At 52.3% G+C, this 20237-nt stretch overlaps 1 protein-coding gene across 2 annotated transcripts in view; it reads right to left on the bottom strand.

The window, feature by feature from the left end:
• Positions 1–17617, bottom strand: part of Zcchc14 (zinc finger CCHC-type containing 14) — a 51875-nt gene extending 34258 nt beyond the window's left edge. For both annotated transcript variants that reach the window (XM_052166830.1, XM_052166828.1), the window contains exon 1: positions 16945–17617. In XM_052166830.1, coding sequence (XP_052022790.1) covers positions 16945–17553 — 609 coding nt within the window. In that variant the 5' untranslated portion in view covers positions 17554–17617. The remainder of the gene's footprint in view (positions 1–16944) is intronic.
• Between the last annotated feature and the right edge of the window lie 2620 nt (positions 17618–20237).

Genomic DNA, 20237 nt, shown 5'->3' with positions numbered 1-20237 from the left:
GCCCACGTAACAGACCAAGTTGTCCCCATATTACAAATAAAACTCAAGCACAGCTCCCAGCATTTTGTCTAGGACCATGCCCACCTGGGAAGGAAAACTGAAACATGGCAGCCACCAGAGTTGAGGGAGGAGTGGGCGGGGAGGGGGTAGGGGTGGGGGTACACTTCTAGGATCCTAGCAGTCAAGAAGGCTGAGGCAGGAGAGTCATGTTCTAGGTTAGCCTGGGCTACATGACAAGACCGTCTCAAAATAAACAGGAGGAAGAGTAAGGGAAGATGGGAGTGAGCAGTGAACACAGAGAGCCACACGGTGCAGTCGGCAGTACAGCCTTGTTCACTGATGAGACTGCTCAGGAGATTTCATCTGGTTCTGTCTCAGCTTCTTTCACTGCAACATGAAAATAACAGCAGGTGGCTCCACAGGCTTCAGTGGTAGCTATGATGCACTTACTGAGCTTACCAGCTGGAAGACAGAAACTGGACACTGACTGCTAACGCTATAGCACACAGTGTGGCTGATAAAGGCACCCCAGTGGACTGCAGTGCTGTTATGGACAGCACAGTGAAAACACATGACCACACAGAAAAGTTGCAAGGCAGGATGCCCTGGGCATCCCCGGGGCACTGGGCAGAACTTGTAACAGCCACTAGAATCCAGGGGGGGTCTCCCCTCCTTCAAACAGACCCCAATAAGTACATCATGACAGGCCATCACCTCTCCTAAAACTAGCGATGACAGTTTAAGAAGTCATTTCACCTAAACTTCAGACAGGCAGCAGGCAGGGCATAGTTATCTGTGACTCCTCTGAACCTCCTGACCATCTAAAGCTACCTGGAGGATTCAACAGCTTCTTAAGCTGTCACCAACTAGTGACAATGCCAAGGACTTGTATGCAGGAAGACACAACTCACCTTCACAGGGTAAAAACCAATGGCATAAACATGCATTAAATTTACAAGTGACAGACAAGCCACAGCCATGTGACTGCAGACCAAGAGTCCTTTAAACAGACTTGGAGGAATCAGAAAGCACACAGAATGCTCAGAGGGAGTGAAAAGAGGAAAGTCGACAAGCAGATAGGCACCAGAAAGAGACAAGAAAACTCCAAAGGAGTTCCAGGCATTTATATAGGTGACTACTACTATGGTGTTTATAGGGGTGACTACTATTATAGCATTTATATAAGTGACGACTACTACTATGGTGTTTATAGGGGTGACTACTATTTGTTTAACAAGGTTTACATAGATTTTATGGTTATAAGGGGGACTCCATCAAGCAAAGTCTACAAATGTGGTCTCAGTTGTCACCATGGATACATCAAGATGTCATAATTGCAGAAAAGCTAACGAGAATTGCCCCAATCCCAGGAAGGCCAGTCGTGACCACAGAAGATCTGGCAAACACAGGAGGCAGGAAGTGAGCCCTCCCTTCCAGGGTCTCCTGCAGCAGCTTGGACAGGGAACTGGGCATGAGCACTGCAGCTACAAGGTGGGGTCGGTCAAGCCCCTCGGGAGCTGTGGCATCAGAAAAGACATGACAGTGTGAAGCAGCCAACAGTGTCTTACTTTATGACCCAAGAGGGCCTCAAACTCAGTGATCCTCCAGCCTCACTCAGCCTCTTGAGTACTGAGGTTAAATGCACACACCACCATGTCTGACTTTATTTTCTTGTTTTCCATTTTCCAACTTTTCTTCAAAGAGCAGATATTACTTTTAGAAAAAGAAGCTAAAGATATAGTCTAAATATAGATGCACTCCTACGAACTAAGAGCAGCTCAGAAAGGCACACAGAGCTGTGGGCCTTTCTACAGCCTCCATTCCCCTCCCACAAGCTAGGTCCCCGGGGTGTTACCCAGGACCATGGAAGTTAGTAAACACCCGATCAAGACTCCAGATGTCCTGATTCTCACTGGGAAGATGACAACTTCAAGGTGATCAAGTGGAAATGATGAGACAGTGGTCAGGAAACCACCATGGGCCTAACTGGCAGGAAGAGCTACCAAATCCTGGGGATGGGCCTTCAGGCTGACAGTTTCCTGTCAGCCAGGGAACAGGAGCTGACACTACAACCCAAACACAGTCTAGTCAAGCACCAGCCAGGCCTAGCAGGAAAGAGTAACATCTGCTATACGCTTTCAAGTCAATGTAAAAATATAAAAAGAAAACTGATTTGTAAGCATTTTACTAAAACAGTCATTATGTCTCTAAAGCAGAACAAGAAAATAGTTTAATAGTGAAAGCTATTTGCTGACTTAGGCCAAATGAAAGCCAATACTAACCAAAAACCACTTTCCACACAAAGCATTCCTTTTACTGTTTCTTACTAGATAGAGAAAATGGAGACAAAGAGACAGATGGAAGAAAGAAGACAGACTGCTTGATTTTGGTCGAGGTTCTGGGAGGGATTCCTAAGACGCCAGCAGAGCAGGTTTCTTTCACAGCCAGCAAGGTCTGTTAGGCAGGACACACAGGGTCCCCATCACAAACTGGCCCACACTCTGCATGGGCAGCACTCAATGCAATCAGCAAAAAAATCCCAGGCCTGCTGGAGGAATCCTGCAGCACCAAACAGGCTGGGAACTGTGGACACAGGCTCCTCCTTTGACCATGCCCATACCTTCTCCTGGTGACGTGCTGAAATGTTTCTCCACAGATGTGTGTGATGGAAGGCTGAGGGGGCGCACAGAAGATACCCCTTCAAAGTACTAACCTGCTTCTTGTCTCTTTCTGATACAGTCTGAGGCAGGTCCAAGGGATGCTGCCTACCTCAGTTATTGCCTGGGGCTGGCTGCTGCCTCACTGCTTACAGCTCTGCCTTATGTAGCAACATCACTGCCCAGCATTCTATCCCAGGTTTCCACAGGGAGTCCAGACACTAGAGACAGAGATGAACAGGCTGGTGAGCCCCACAGGCCTTGACAGTCCAGAGCTGTGGCCTGTATTCTTGCCCTTAGGAACCCTAGGCCATACACTGTCGTGCAGTCAGCTGGAGGGCACAGGTAGCCTCTCTAACAGATTGTACGAACCTCAAGACTAAAGCTGCTAGCTCTCAGGAGCAGCCCAGAATGGAGCCTGTCATACAGAGTCCATCAGTGTCCATACACCTCAGACAGACTCAGGCTCAGGCTTTGATGTCTCCTCTTGGGTGGTGAGGGGCTGCCTGGCTAGAGTGGTGGAAGTAGGAAGTGCCACAGTTGCCAAAGAAAGATCCACTATTAGCAGTGAAGTGTGACCATGACCAAGAAGGGGAGGGGATGCTCAGAGGTCAGGTTTACACCTAATAAATTCTGCGCATGGGTGTGCGCACTGATTGCAGGTGCCTGCGGAAGTCAGAGGAGTCAGATTTCTCCTGAAGTTGGTTACTCATGGTTGGTGAACTGCTTGATGTGGGTACTGCCAATTGGATGGATCCTCTGAAAGGACAGCATGTACTCCTAACTCCTCAGTCACCTCTCCAGCCCATACATCTGGTAGCTTATTGTTTGAAGCAGGGTCTCTCTATGGAGCCTGGGCTGGCCTGGAGCCTTCTGTGTAGATCAGGCTGATCACGGAGATCCTACCTGCCTTTGCCTCCTAAGTGAATTAATTAAAGGTGTGCATCACCATGCTCAGTGATTTATTATTTTTATTGTATTCATAAGTGTTTCAACTATGTATATACCTGTGTGTCACATGTGTGCAGGGCCCCCAGAGGCCAAAAGAGGGTGTGAGAGTCCCTGTAACTAGGATTACAGACATTTTGTGAGCTACCTGTAGGTGCTGAAAATCAAACACAGGTCCTGGGTTCTCTGAAGAACAGCTAATGCTCCTAATTGATGAGCCATCTCTTCCTCCTCTAGAGGCCAAATTTAAAGGGCACAATGGACCCTGGTACAAGACGCCCTCTCCCATACACCAGTATCTGCCATCTAAAGCAAAGCAGCAAACCACATCTCAGTCCTCCTCCCCTAGAGAACCCGACAGTAGAAACCCAGGACACCTAAACTCAGGCAGCGGGTGCTAGTCTCTGCTCTGCGCCTACAAGTGGGAGTCAGGAACCCAACCCCACACCCATGGGACAGGAAAGAGGCACTAATGGGTGTTTATCTCAAGGATTGCTGACACTGAAGACAAACCACACACAATACTGTTACAGCAAATATTGTGGCTAGGAATAGGTTTCTTTAACAAATGGGAAGGGGTCTTACTACCTTGTCCAGGCTTATCGCCAAGTCCCCAAAGTCTTAGGCTCAAACAATGTTCCCACATCAGGCTCCCAGGTGGCTGTGACCACAGCCTGGCTCAGAAGCATCTTTCCACCTTGGAGTTCTATTAGTGACTCAGCTGCCTAAGATGGACTCTCGGCAACAGACAGAGTGCTAAGGGGACTGCTAAGTAGCCCTAGACATGGGCTCACAGCATTAAAATGACTATCAGTAGCCAACCCAAACCCTCTATAAACACTGTTAAGCTCAACAGCACCAAAGGCAGCAGACAAGTGAGACTTTCACAGGATGAGAGGTAGGATCTTATCCTATAAGCTGTGTTCTGTGATCATCAGGAAAGGCCAGAGGGAACCCATGAGCTGATCCAGGGTGTGGTCTAGTAGTATCTGGAAGGTTCCAATACAGCTGTACACATGCACACACATGCATACACACATATATACACACAGGAGGGTTCCAGTACAGCTGCAGACACACACACACAGAGGAGGGTTCCAGTACAGCTGCAGATATACATGCAAACACACACACACACACATACATGAGGGTTCCAGTACAGCTGTGTACACACACACACACAAACACACACACATGTATATGAGGATTCCAGTACAGCTGCACATGCACACACACCCACACACACATACACACACACACAAACCCTACCTATAACTGTGCTACATTTTAGGAAAAGTTCTGTGAAATCCAGGTATGGACATGGACAGTGAATACTTGGAACACAGAATAAAGAGAGCACAGAGGAAGGTAGGCACTCCTGCTCTGTGTCCTGATGTCAAGGCAAGCCCCTGGGTGTAACCTGCCTGCTCAACATCCTGACATCACAGCAAGTGCCCAGGAAACATCCAGCAAAGCCTGGGACCCCCAACAATCGACAGTGGAAACCAAAAAGGCACCAAAGGGCTCTAAAAACCAAAGCTCCCAGCTCTTAGGAGACACTATCCACAACATACTCCAACTAAACACACAGGAGCCATACTAGCAACAAGGACTCTTTCAGTGACCACATCTGTCACCAGGACCTCCTGCCTCTGGCTTGGCTCTGACTTTAGTGACTGTTGTGCATCTGGCACCAGTACAACCAAGGCCATAACCAGCCTCTGTCACTTTCCAGGAGCATATTATGAAGAGCTGGCCCATACTCGCCATCCTTTCTCCATAAGAAGATGTCAACATTGGTGGCTTGCTATGCACCAGTGATTCAGACTTGTGACTGGCTTGGGCTACCTCTACCCAACGACCAGGTGTGAACTCTCCCTCTGAATACCTTGGCATGACTTAGAACTAGACTGCTTGGTTATCAGGTTCCTTTGCTGAGTCCTTCCCTATCCCTGGTAAGTGGACAATAAACCATGTGCATTCGAAAAAGACACCTGACTGACTGCTTCCCTGTGACAGACAACACAGCTAGAATTGCAGAGGGAGATCAAGCTGGTCATGGGCTAAAGGAAGACATATGTGGTACGCCCAGCCAACCCGAGAATCCTCGGTCTCCAGAACCAAAGCCACAGTTCCTACAGACACTTCCTCACAGAATCCAAGAAGCAACCAAAACCAACAGACATCAAGAAAAACAGAAACAGACCCCTGGCAGAGTAACAGGCTCCCAGCGAAGACCAAGCTGGCCAAGGGTCTCAGGCAGGACCAGCAGGCAGTAAGCACAAAGGGAGCTCAGACTGAAAATCCAAAGGCACCATGAGAAGACCAACAGGGTTTGGAAGAGAGGTTTGCTTTATTTGGGTGGTCGGTTTTTTGAAGCAGGATCTCACTAACTCTAGCTGGCCAAGAACTTACAGAGATCCACCTGCCTCTGCTTCCTGAGTGCTGAGATTAAAGGTGTTTGCTACCAAACCCCTCAAAAAAAAAAAAAAAAAAAAAAAGCAGCTTTCAAAGTGGAAAGTTCATAATCAGAACATGCTATTTCTGAACTAACAATCTACTGGTGGGCTTAGCAGCAGGCTTGAGATGGTGATACACTGTGGCTTTGAACATGGATCCATGGAAAGTGTCCCCACAGCAGAAGAGGAGAGATCTGAGAGGATGTTTATGGGGAACAATAGGCAACATGCCTGCGATTGCATCCTCATAGGAAACAGACATGCAGTTGGAATGTTACTGAACCCCCAAGATCAGCAAAAGGTATAGATTCACAGCACCAAAATATGCAGAGAGCCCCAGAAGGCAAGCCCAGGAGAGCACACAGATACTGCAGAGCTGTCAACACCACTAGCAAATCCTGAGCCCAGGCAGAGGGCAACAAAGGAAGCACAGAACAGCCAGATAGTGCTCTGCTTTCAAAGCCAGAAGAGGAAGAAAGCTATCAACCAAGAGAGCCGACCTCAGTGACAATGTCCTGAGGAGACAGGAAGAAGCAAAGTGTATACCAGCATACACTCAAAGAATGTGATGCCAAGATGGGGCTTCTAAAGGAAGGAAAACCACAAAATGGTTAAGAACATGGGCAAGCGCGAAGGACTGCACACTCTCTCGCTCCAATGCTTTTGTTCAAGCTGGCCTTCAACTTAGGGCCTTCCTGCTTCAGCCTTCTAAATGTTGGGATTACTGATATGCCCCACTACTTCTGCTTCCAGCCTCCTCCCCTCCCCTCCCTTCCCCTCTCCCTTCTGTATCTGAATGTGAACTAAGGTGCAAAGGCCTTGTACATACGAGTACTCTGCAGCCAAGCTTCAGCCAAGCCTCTATCTTCATTTTGATTTTAAAATAAAACAAAAAGCTCCCACACTGAAGCAGACCACTACACTGCAGTACGGGACTTAGGGCCTCTGTTGTTGAGGTAAGAACCTGCTCGTGGGAGGGGAGGGGTGGTGACCTGCCATGAGATCCCACAGTGGTAAGGAAGACAGAGAAAACAGAAGTCCATGACTGGTAATGGAAGCCTTCAGAACACACAAAGCCAACCAGGGGTAGAAAAGTGGCAGACAGAACAAAGAAGACAAGCAGAAAGGCATGAGGAGGTCAGGGGATGAAGGCAGGAATGGAAGAGAAAATGGCCCCTCCCTCTCTACCAGGACAGGCTTGCACTGCATGGGCTCACACAGCTCACTCATACAGTCAAGACAGTGCAGGAAAACCATGCTTTTGGCTCAGTGTAAGTTTTGTCTGTAAATGAATCACTGCAAAGTACTGGTGTGTAGGACTGAGCAACACTGGCCTGAAGGTCCCAGGGCAGCCCTGGGAGAGGACTACAGATTCCAAGCCAGAGTTCTCCCGACTCCGCTGACTGGTCCTCTGCAGCCTCCTTGACCAAAGCTGCCTTCCAACCTCACTTGAAGGTTCCCTTCATTTCTAACAATGAACTAAGACAAATGCCATTATTTGTCTTCACATAATAAAAATAGCCACTAGCTGACGCCACCTTTGCAAACTGCTAAGGCTTACCTATTTTCTCGGTGCCAAAAGAGGAACACAGATCAACTAACTCTCTGTGGTGACAATCCACACAACCCTGAGCTACACTGGAGCTGGTGCTGAGCTCAGGCAGGTGTGAGCGACCATCGTCCGCCTTTCTTGGACCCTTGCTCTTTAATTCACATCTCACTTGACCCTGAGGGGAAGCAGAGTCGTCAGAGGCTCCCAGTCCACCCCTATGGCTCCTGCTCTCTCTGCAGTCCAGGCACCCCCTGACAACCCGCATGGTATCAGATGGCCTCCCTTTCTGCTATGCCTGCGGACCTTCAACACCCTGTACAGCAAGCCTCTGCCCCATCTCAAAATGCCTGGCATTTGGTAATACATGGGCATACCACACCAACCTTCCCACACTCCTCAAATGTCCCTTCAACTTCACCAAGTACAGCCCCACGAGGTGGTCACACATCATTCCCACAGGTTCTGAGTGATGGGGGAGGGGCTGGGCCTCTCTTGATACACTAAATCTTACCTGCAAACTGCACTTTCTTGTGACTGTCCTCACACATCTAGGACTTCCCACCTACCGTGCTTTGGGGAGTCAACTCGGCCCGAGGACATACTAATCACGAACAACCAGAAATGATCTCATGGCTCTCCTTTCTGACTGGAACCTGGTGTCACCAGTTAGACTAAGAGAAGCAGGCTGGCCATTCAAGCCAGAGGCCTGCTCCATTCCTGCCACCTTAGCAGCCACGGTACCCAGCTTGCCACCGAGCTGCATGAAAACAAAAGGAACGCAGCTCACAAGCCTTTCTCAGGAACAACAGCTGCTCTGCACAAGTGACTTAAGCCGCAACAGTGCCACGGGAGAGCAGTCTGCTAGCGTGTCCCCAGGCCTCCCAGGATCCTGTGGGTTCTATGTATTGGCAGTGAAGACAGTGCAGACCAAAGGCCCCAGCACAGCATTTCCCCAGAGATGTACAGCCAGCATGGGGGAAGATCACGGCAAAGACCATTATGTAGGACACAGAGCATCAAACTCCCTGGGAACAGCTCACAGCACATGGAAACAGCCATTATTGCCATGCCCCGTGCCCTCCCACTGGCTGGCTGGTATACATGTCTCTTGGAGCTGGCAGTGCAGGGACGCTGGGCGATGCCATCTCTGTGCTCCAGCGAGTGGTCTTTCAACAGAAACACAGAGACACCTATGTTCTTCCTGGGCAGGAAACAAAAGGACAACGAAAGCATGAGCCCTTAAGTGGCTGTGAAGCAGCCACACCCACACAGGCCAAGGTGAGGGAGGTCAGGGGACAGCTGGAAGAGGAGATGGCATACAGAGACAGGCACAGCACACTGAGAACTGCAGGCCAGGCAGGGGAAACCACAGCACCTTTCCAAGACAGAACGTAGGTACCACCACAGGACCTGCCATTAGGAACCAGATCCAGGCAAGGGCACAAGTTAGGCATACTGCTGTGATTTCTAAGGAGAATTAAGGGACCAAACTTTCTGGTGATTTAACTTAAAACAACAACAACAACAAAACAGTCAAGAAGCTGGGAAGATGGTTCCTGTTCAGGCTGACACCAGCATATGAAGAAATGTGCTGTGTCTATGCCACACACGTGCCCCTTGGTGTGTATGCACAGCACGCATGCCCCAGGTGCCATCTGTGCCCTATGCAGACATTTGAACGTGTATCTGTCCCATAAGTGTTGCTGGGAGCAAGAGGAGAGGGAACGAGTGAGGAAGAGAGAAGCAGGCATGGACGTGAGGACACTAACCCTGACTATGATGCTATAGGACTTACCAAGTAGCTCTCAGTGGGGACAAGGATCCCCAGAAGGCTTGGCCACCTGGGTGGGCAGGAGTGAGCAGTTTGCCTGGCCATAGGCCAGTTGACCAGGGATGGCCACTTGGAGCCCCAGCCCTGATGGAGGGGGGTGCAGTTATCAGTGAGAATGGCAAAATCAAAGCTGAAAATACAAAGAATTACACAGCTAAAAGAAAGAAAAGAGAAACCAGTCTCCTCACACAAGTGCAGTGCAGCCAGCCAAGCCCCACCCCACAAACCATCATGTGAGGAACTGCTCAACAGCCATGTTTACTCACAACTAAAACCAAAAAACTGCATTCCTTGGACAGAGAAGGAGTGCCAGAGGCCAGAGGCTTAGACTACCCTGAAGGCTCAGAATCTACCTGGGACAACGTCACAGGGGCTGGCCTGCTGGTATACAACTCTAGTCCTGGCACTAAGGAGGCTGAAGTAGGAGGATCATGAGTTCCAGGAACACCTAGGCTGCAGAGTGAGACCTCCATCTCAGTCAGAGAAAGCAATTAACTAACTAGAAATTGAACAACAACAGAACCCTCCCCCACACCCACTAAACAGCAGATGCAGACAGTGTTGGATGTGTGGTAAGAGAGCAGTTCCATCCACACACAACTGAGAAAGACATTGCTACATGTGTGTCACGCTCACACCAAATCAGTTCAACTGGGGTGAGTTAACAGACAAGAAAGCTAGCAAGTTCTGGCCAGAAGATACAGGGAAGCATCCTCACTTAAGCAGTGCCATGCTTAACGTTTGTGCATCACACATGTGCCCTTCTCAGTACATGTGATCTACTTAGGCCACAACACCAAAGCTCACATAAGGTATAGCAGTTAAACCATGTGGGAAAGCTAAAGATGGGAAAACAAACAACAGACAAGGCTCCTCATATAGTCAGTGTTCAGAGGTCAGCTGCCTCTAGACCACAGAGCCCCTTACCCAGTGGGAAGAACAGTGACAAACTGGTAATGTGGTCACTTGGGGAGATATGCACTGTCACCTGGAGAAGGCCCCAAGGATGGTTCTCTCTGAATAGCAATGACCAAGGTCTGCTATTCAGAGGCAGGTATGGAGACAGGAACACAGAGACACACTCTACTGCAGCCTTAAAGAGTACAGACATGGGTGGTGGTGGCGCATGCCTGTAATCTCAGCACTTGGGAGGCAGAGGCAGGCAGAGTTCTGAGTTCGAGGCCAGCCTGATCTACAGAGTGAGGACAGCCAGGGCTACACAGAAAAACCCTGTCTCGAAAAAACCAAATCCAAAAAAAAAAAAAAAGAAAAAGAAAAAAGAAAAAGAGAGTACAGACATATCACACACACAATACAGTGCCTATCAGTGCTTAGCAAGATGTTATCATGGGGAAGGTGACAAGACAGGTAAATGGCCACATTCACAAGAGCAAGGTGAACATTCAGTCCCACTCACATAGCAGGGTCAGGTCAAGAGTCCGGGGATGGGTGTATGAGGAAGAAACATGTAAGCACATACGATCTTCCCCAAAAGTTCTAAAAAGAACTGCTCTATATAAAAGGGATTAGATGCCCGAGGAAAAGGCAAAATTGGGTTTTGGTTTTGGTGTGTTTGTTTGTTTGTTTTGAAGGTTTTTCATTTGTTTTAAGGCAGTCTTGCTATGAAGCATTGCCTCTGGGGTGCTGGTTGGAGGGCCTGTCAGCAAGTACCTTAAATGCAAACCCGAGGGACTAGGGCCCCAGGGAAGGAGGGGACACCAGCTGGTCCTGGAGAGAGGACTTTGCATTTGGGGTCCTTTTGCACCATTCTGGACACTTGTCTGATTATGAAACCAATTTAAAACATCTCTTAATTTAAGAAACTACTTAATTCCCATCAATTACAACCATCCTAGCTGAAGACATGCAATGTCAGGGGAAATGACCGCAGGCTGGCATATCTGAAGAAGAGCAGACACCATGGGCATGTGGCAGGGAGGCCTGGTTCCTAGTCAACATGCATGTGGGTACGGCAATGTGTAAGTGTGCATCAAGATACACATGGGCATGTCCAGAAGAAATGCTGACCTGACTAGAGGGCGGAGCCATGCTCTGAAGGGACAAAGAGGATAGAGCTCTCCATTGAGAGAGAGGAGTAGGCTCTCCATTGATTAGAGAGCCTATGAATGTGCTTAGGGTCCAAGCAGAAAAACATTGGAGGTCAAAGGTGCTGAAAGGGAGGAGAGAGACAAGAAGTAGTAAGTTCAGACACCTGACCCTGCAAATCCCTAAGGAAACAAGATGTTTAGTTAAAGCCAGGCCATCCAGAGGAGAGGGGCCTGGGCTCCTCCCACCCCAGCCAAGTGCCCTGTAGGCAGTTAGAAGACTAACTACTGGAGTGCTTCCATCCTGGCCTCACTTGAAACAACTTCAAGCCCTTCAACCCACAAATCCCAGAGTTACCTGCTTTATAAATTCTGATGGTCATTTTGCTTTTTTGTCTTAAACAGGATCTCACTATGTGTTCAAAGCTAATCTTGAACTCATCACAAGCCTTCTGCCCCAGCTTCTCATGGTAGCAAAGTAACATTACCTTTGGCAAGCTACTTCTGTGTTCCTTCTTCCCTTGCTAACACTGCTTCAGAAAGTACAGCTAAGGTCTGAAGTCAAAGCCTACAGCCATCTCCCTAGTGTGCTCACCCTGGTCCCAGCTCAACTCCTGGGAGTCTGAGGGCTTTTTCTGAAATCTGATCCTGCTAAGGAAGAGGGACTCTTAATGTAGAAATTATTTTTCCTGGGCAAAAAAATAATTTATAAAAATGTGGGGTTGTGGGTTCAATTTCCAGCACTCACACAGCAGTAATTCCAGGCCCATGGACCTGATGTCTTCTCGGTCTTCCACTGGCATCAGGTATGTATGTGGTACAGACACACAGGCACAATACTAATACATAGCATAAAAATAAATCCTTTTTTAAGACTGTATTGTAATCTAACATTAGCCTCCCAGAAGTCAACAGCTGTCCAATCACCAGGCACAGCACATGAAGGTGACACTTCTAGCAGTCTGCACGCCAATGTTCTAGAAACTGTACATCCTCAATGTGCTCTCAACCCAAAGGCAAAGTGAACGCGGCATACAGGTCCGAGGCACAATACACAGAATGGAGCTTCAGCAACAATGGCTTCAGAAAAGCAGCAAGCCTTGTCACTGTTGGTTCCTGGCCATTTGCTAGCTACCTGTGTATGCAATACCACTGCACTATGCATCAGACCCAGTTGTGACGGTTTCCAGGTTCTGAAGCATGACAGCTCTGATGGGGTTCAAATGGCGAAGGACAATGTGGCCTGGCTACTGTGAATGCAAGACCCTCAGAGCTCTACGAGTGGGTTAAGACAGTCACTTCAGAGCCACTCAGTCACACCAGTGGATCAAAGGGGCCTGCTGTAACTCAAGGCCTGACTCGACTTCTGCTTGCTGTTGGAGATATGCCACTAAGAAGGACATCAAAACAGAGTGTGAGGGTGTTGCCCTGGAGTGCTCCCACCTAGACAGAAACACTCTGAGGAAGAATACAGACAGCGGACTCAGGAGATCTGGCCGCCCTAGAGAAAACGGCCCCCCCAGTCTCAGGTCTCTGATGAAGATGCGATCTGTTCTAGCCCTTCTGGAATGTCAGGGGCTTTCGACAACCATGTTAAAGGAGAAGCCAAGCAAAGCCATCTACTCCTCACATGATACCCACAGGACCAAAACATACCTTTGAACTGTAATGAGTTGCAAGAGCTTACCAGAGACAAGCAGCCAAGTGGACTGTAGCCCGTCTCAAGAACTCCCTAGCAGCTTTATTCATAGTGTGTGGAGATTGTTCAAAGTCTACACAAGGCCAACCCTAGGGTATACATGCCAAACCCAGATGGACGGCTCTGGAACTCTACAGATATCCAACAAAAACAAGACCAGAACCTCAATATTCCCCATAGGCAGCACACCCTTTCAGACCTCCTTAAAGGGAAAACTCAAAACAAAAACAAACCCACACAGGGCTCCTAGACCATGTTACACCACACAGAGCAGGACAGACCACCGCTAGCTCCAGTTACCGTAACCACAGAGCCCAGAGGGCCTGATGGCCATGCAGCACCGTTAACCACCCCCCCGGCAGCAGCCCATCCTGAGAATGAAGACCCTTGGCATCGCCATGTGCCAATCATGTGCCAAGGAAGATGTGTTAGTGCCAGGCACTCAGGAGTTTGCCATGAAGAACAGCCTCAGCTAAGCATCGAGCCAGACCTCCACCCTAGTGAGCAGGTCAATGACGGTTCGTCCCCACGGTGAGTGAGTATCACTCAGCCACAAAGAAGAGCAAAGTGCAGTGCACTCTTCCAGAGACGCCTCAGAAGCATGCCAAGTGAAAGCAGCCCAGCACAGAAGGGCAAGCATTTATGACTGCGCTCACATGACGGGATCAGAAGACAAATTCACAGCGACAGACACTTGACCGCGTCTGCTGAGGGGCTGGTCAGAGAATGGAGGGATGGCTCACAGGCACTGCTGCCTTTACGGAGGAGCCTGGTGATCTGAAGTTTAACGCCGATGGCCACACAGCTCTTCACAACACCCCCGACAACTCGGAGTGAATGTTCTCTTGCACCAGCTACCCACCAACTTGAGGTGTCAGGGCAGCCTTGACATCAGAGCCCCCTGCTTCAGCCTCCTGAATGCTGGGGTTGGTCACAAGTTGGTACCTCATGTCCAGTTAAAGGTCTTGATTTAACCTGCTTCCCAGACCAAGGCTTTCTACTGAAATAAAATGCAAGCACTGTTCTCAGCATCCTGAGACCACACCTAAGGGACAGAAAGCACCCAGGAGGTTACATCCTGCAGCTCCTCGTGCTCCCATACCACAGACACAGCAAATGGTTTTCTGAAGTAAGCCATGCCTACGTAATATGTCCACAGCTGGGCTTGGTGCGAATCTATCTCCTCAGCTCTCCAGAAGTTGAGGCAAGAGGATAGCAATACCCAGGCCAGGGTGTGCAACACAATGAAACCTTGATCTTTATTTTATTTACATCCCAAACACTGCCCCCCTTACTGAGTCCCTCCCCACATTCCCAAAACCTCGGTCTTTAAAATAAATAAACCACACTTTTAAACTTCTAGGGCTCCTCTGAACATTATGCATTTTAAAATAAAAAAGATGAGGAGGACTTAGAGAAGTGACTACAAACAACAAACTTCCCAGGAAACTCAGTTAAGAGAACTAAGAATTTAAGTCAGACGACATCCAAACACACTGGGCAGCTTCACTTCTGAGAGCAAAGGCTCAGTCCTAAGTTCAAGAGCAAGTGCTACAGCTCAGAAGGAAATGCGAGCCACCTCCTTCCAAGGACGCAGAGGTCCAAGTGCAGTGCAGTGCTAAGCGGCGGCACTCAGCTGGACTTCACCCTCCCAGGGTCCAAGTACACCATCAGGCGTCAGTCGCAGAGCTACGAATGAGCCCACCTCCAGCTTTGGAGAACAGTCCTTTTGGAGTGCCTCAGAGCCAGGGAAAGGAAAGAGAAATGGATATGTTTGGACCTGAGCAGAGGAGACCCAGACTTCATTTCTATGTCAAGAGTCCTGGCCAGGCGGTGGTGGCTCACGCCTGTAATCCCAACACCCAGGGAGGCAGAGGCAGGCAGATTTCTGAGTTTGAGGCCAGCCTGGTCTACAGAGTGAGTTCCAGGACAGCCAGGGCTACACAGAGAAACCCTGTCTCAAAAAAACAAATCCAAAAAAAGAAAAAAAAAAAAAAAAAAAAAGAGTCCCTGTGCCAGGGCCAAATAATGTCCCTAACTTTCCAAAGAGGACCCCAACCCTGTCAGGCCCACGGGATTCCTGAAAACTGCAACAGCTGCAATGCTCAGGGCAAGACAGACATTCAAGCAGACAAGGCATACCTCTGCAAAAATGCACTGACATGCAGCATGGCCAGGAAGCACATGGAGAGCACAGCTGCCAGCTGCCCTGTCACCTCTGGAGGACTTCAGCCCAGCCTTCTACAGCACAGGAGACAAAGGCTAGTGACCAGTGCCCAGACCTTGGGGACTAGATTAACTCCATCTCTCAATGACATTTGCCTGAGACAAAGGCTATCTTATACAACTTATTATGAGGGCTCAGTGGCAGAGCACCTGCCTGGCACTCACAAGCTCTAGGCTCCGTCCCTAGTACTGTGTAGGTGGGAGAGGACCCAAGACATTTGTTCTAGACACTTCTATTCTGAATTCACTGCCCTGCTACAAATAGTCCCCGTCTTTGACACCAAGTGGCACAGAGCTGATGTGCGTGAGCCCCACTCACACAATGGTCTGGCCACACAGCATGGGAGGTAGCAAGCTCCCGGTCCTGGACAGGTGACAGCTGACTGGCCAGAGGAACGTACCTCTCCCTGGGCCCTGCCTTTCTTGTTGACAGCTGCCTAGCACGCAAGAGGGAAGTGAGGTGAGGAAGTGTATAGATGTAGAGGAAAAAGGAAAAAAAGCCAACAAAGAGCAAACCGCAGTCTCAGTGAAAAGATAAGACACCACAGAAACCCATTCAGGAACCACAGCCTCTTCTTACAGGAAGACGTTTAAAAAGAAGAAGCCACATCACAAGGTTCAAAGAGAGCAGGGAGAAAAGCCGACTGAAGCCTGGCTCCCAACTACCCCACCTTGTTCACCTTGGGCAGGGGAAGCAGAATAAGAGTTTTAACGTCAAAAGTCTCAGACTGTAGAGCAGCTGGACAGGAGGCCCGAAAGTGGCCTCCTACTACTACCAAGGACACGGGGTAGGACCTCAATGGGCCCCTAGCACTGGAGAGCCTCTTTCTCAAGCTCCAGGGCTGCTGACAGCCTCCAAAGGCCCAAATACACAACCTGGATCATCCGCGCAACGACGGACTGCAGCTAAGAGGGATGCCAAGGAGGAGCTCTGTCTGCTCGTCCCCATGATGAACCATTTGCTACGCCAGTCCTCAAACACGTGGGCCAAAGCTGGCATTTCTGAGCGGATGATCAGGCTGCCCTCCCTGCCCAGCAAGCTGACATTATCATCCTAAGACCAGATCCCACCTCAGTGAGCTTGGGGTGTCCCCGATGGTGGCTGGATCACCAGTGACAGCTTACACGCAGACCCGCTGAGGCTGCAAAGCCCCTGTCAGCGGCCAGGCTCTCCAGACAGACTCGCTTACCAGCGTGCACAACCCCCACGAAAGCACATGCATGCACGGATCCCTGCACCATCGTACCCCGGGGACACCTGTGCCAGCCAGGCAGGGGCAGGGCCCACTTGGGCCCAGGTTCCCAGTCAGAGCGAGTCGACATATTGTTGAATCTTATGTCACCTAAGAAAAGCAGGGGTTGGCAGGACAAAGGCCTTATCGCGTCCCCCTCCTGGGCTGTGACAACAAACACACAAAGGGGCCGCGCGCGCAGACGCCGGCCACCGGGTCCCTAGTGGGTCCTCCTTCTCCAGGCTGGCCTGGAAAGGACCCCAGCCGCGCTGGCTCACCGCGCGCGTGCGCTCACCTTGTGGCAGGCCGAGCAGGTGGGCAGCGCGCCGCTGGGTCCCGGCGCGCTCTTCCCACCACCGCCGCCGCCGCCGCCACCACCACCGCCGCCGCCACCGCCACCACCGCCGCCGTTCAGGCTGCTCTGGATCTGTGTGAGCTCCTGGCGCAGCACCTGCTTCTGGTGGAAGCTGAAGGCCGGGTGGTTCGAGGCCATGGTGAAGAGGAGAAGGAACTCATCGCCCGTGCGGCCCTCGTTGAGCTGCAGCCCGTAGTTGTGGATGATGGAGTCGGTGTGCGTGAGCGTGCGGTAGAGCACGCCCGCAGCCTCGCGCTGCTCCGAGCCCAGCAGCGCCAGCGACACCAGCAGCTTGCTGCGCACCACCTCGTCCGTCAGGTTGGTGAGGCTGCCCAGGTCCGCCGGGTTGTTGGCCTTAATCTCCGAGTCGCGCAGCGAATGGTAGTCCTTGCGTGCCAGGTCCTCCAGGCACGAGCCGAGAAAGCGCAGCTCGAGCGGGATGCACAGGTCCAGCAGGCCGCACAGGAACTCCACGCGCTGCGGCGACGGCAGTTCGGAGAACCAGCGGTACACGCCGTCCCTCTGCAACGGGCAACGCTTCTCCACCATGCTGCCGCCCGCGCCGCGCCCGCCGCCGGGCCCGGGAGCCGCGCGCGGGCGGCCGGGGGGCGCGCAGGGCCGCGGCCGGGCGCCGGGCGAGGCCGCGCGCGCGCGAGCCGGGCGCGGGCGCGGGCCGGGCGCGCGCGGGCCGGGGGAGCCGCCCGCCAGGGGCCCCGCGGCGGCCGGAGCCGGGGCCGCGGCCGGGGCGGCCGGGGACGGCGAGCGGCCTCGGGGCCGCCGCTCACGGGGAGGCGCCCTGCCCGCGCCCGTCCCCAGCGGCGGCCGGTGCGCGGCAGTGGCGGCGGCCGCTCCTCGTCGTCGTCGTCGTCGCCCGGGAGGCGGCCGCCCCCATCTCCCCGCGCGCCGCAGGGTCTGTCAGTGCGGGCCGCCCCCCGACGGAGCCGCCCCGGCCATGCCGCCTCCTGCGCTTGCGCCCAGGCCGGCCGTTACCCGCTGCGAGGCTGGGCGCGGCGCCCGGACGGGCCTGGCGCGGCGGAGGGATCCAGCCGGACCCGCGGACGGATCGCGGCCCGGGCCGTCGGAGCTGAGCAGAGCGCGCTCGCGAGCACGGGCGGCCGCGGCCAGCGGAGTGGGCGGGGTGGCCGCCTCTCGCGACAGCCCGGGCTTGCCGGACCCGCCCCCCCACGCCGATTGGCCAGGCCACCTGTCCTGCGCGCCGGCTCGTTTCAGCAGCTCCGCGGGATTGGTCGAAGCTTAGGCTCCGCCTCTGAGAGGGACTGTCGATCACGCCGGGTCCGCCTGCACCCACCTCCTGCGGACCGGCGCTAGCGGATTGGTCGGTGGGAATCGGCGTGGTGGAAAACACGGGATGGAATTTTAGGCGCTTTTGTTCCCTCAGATTAGCCCGGAGCCTTGTTTTTTGGGCAAAGCCGGGCGTTGGGCCTCAGTGCTTTATTCAGGAACGTGTCTGTAAGGAGGCGGCGATGAGCCCAGAAGAACGACTGGCGCCGGACTTGTCAGATTTGCCCGAACCGAGCTGTGTGACCTTGGGCGAGTCGCGATTTCTCTCTGAGCCCCTCGCGCCTCCCGGGTTAGATGCGGGTAATAATACCCTCCCGGGGGGGCTGCCGAGAAGGCAGTGAGCTCACAGTGGGCGAGCACCTGCGTTTTTGAGGTGGCGGGCCCGCCTAGGGCGAGGACGATGGGAGGAGCAAGCCTTCTTCCCGAGATCTGCTAGCCAGGTCTGTCAGCACGCTCTGTCTGTCAGCGGGCACCTCGGGCTCTGGACATGCAAACCCGCGGGCCGAGGCCGGGCTCAAGGACTGCCACCACCCGGGTTTGGGGGGAAGGGCAGGAGGGCACCTATCCCCTTCCCGTGCCTCGGATTCAGGGCCCGCCTTGGGCAGACGGAGAAACTGAGGCCTGGGATAAGACGCCCCACTCCCATTCCTAGATGGCGTCTTCTGACGTCCTGGGGGTCTAGGCCGACTGTCCCTGAGCATCGAGTGTTGAGATCTGGGCTAAGCTGAGCTCCGGTGCAGAGCCTGCAGCTAGGCCTGTGGAGCCAGTAAATAGATCCATCCTTCCAGTCTGGTCCAAGGTGCTGAAAACTCTGGGCAGAACATTCCTGGCCTTGGATCTCCCACCTTGAGCAGAAGGACGTTGCCCTCCACCAGCTGGGAAACTGTTCCCTGGCCCTGCCCACCTTCCTGGGCGCATTTCTCTCCCCCCTACCCCAGTGTACTGGGAGGCTTAGGGGGAAAGAGTCCACTAGCTACCCCCCACCCCCTTTACCCAGGGCAGGCTACTGAATGAATCATCATTTTCTGCAGTTTGGGGGAAGACATCCATCCCTAAATCTAAGAACTAGGAAGCAAGAAAGCCTAACCTGAACACAGCACACCCCTACTTCCTGGGGAGTGCCCCACAGACACCTGGGTGCCTTACTGGGACTCTGGCTGGCTGTGTGACCTGGGCTGTCAACTCAACCCTTCTGAGCCTCAGTGTCCTCATCTGTGAAGGCAGCCCCAGAGCCCAGCCTGGCAGATGGAGGCCGTGGTGCTGCCCAAGGCTCATTCTAGCTGGAAAGCAGGAGCTGGAAGCGTAGAAGGCCCTGGGCTGAGCTCCTCCCGCTCCTCTGGTTCTTGCTGTGGTGTGATTTAAGGCCACGCTGGATTAAATAACAGCCCCCTAAATGTTCTCATCCACCCGGACCCTCTAAATGCGGCCCTTGTTTAGAAACAGGGTCTCTACAGATACGATGAAGGTCGGGATCGAGACGTATCGTGCCAGGTCAAGGATAGGCCCCAAACTCACAGAGAATGTCTAATAGAAAAGCTGTGTCTCCTTGGAGTCAAGGGCAGAAAGGTCATGTAAAGACAGACCCTATAGTCAGGGATAGCAAGAGTTGAGGAGGCTAGCCTGATCCTCCCCCATGCCCAGAGACACTAGCCACCACAGCCAGGGAGGAGGATACAGCTTGTGATGAGGTCGGTTCCAAGGGCAACCACAGGAAGCAAGGGGAAGGTAGTGCCCCCGCTTTGCTTCAGCTGGAGGACCAGATCTCGTTTGGGGTTTGGGGCGGTGGAGACGAGAGACCCCAGTTCATGTCCCCGAGCTTGAGGGATCCCTACCCTGTCCTGCCAGCCTCAGCTCTGTCCTGAGCACACTCTGCCTGTGCTACTGTTACCGGACCCATTGAGCTCCAGGCCTCATGCTGGTTGCAAAGTTCT

Source organism: Apodemus sylvaticus, chromosome 21 (genome assembly GCF_947179515.1).
Source record: "Apodemus sylvaticus chromosome 21, mApoSyl1.1, whole genome shotgun sequence".
NCBI classification, from domain to species: Eukaryota; Metazoa; Chordata; class Mammalia; order Rodentia; family Muridae; genus Apodemus; species Apodemus sylvaticus.
This window is presented reverse-complemented; position numbering and strand designations above follow the sequence as displayed.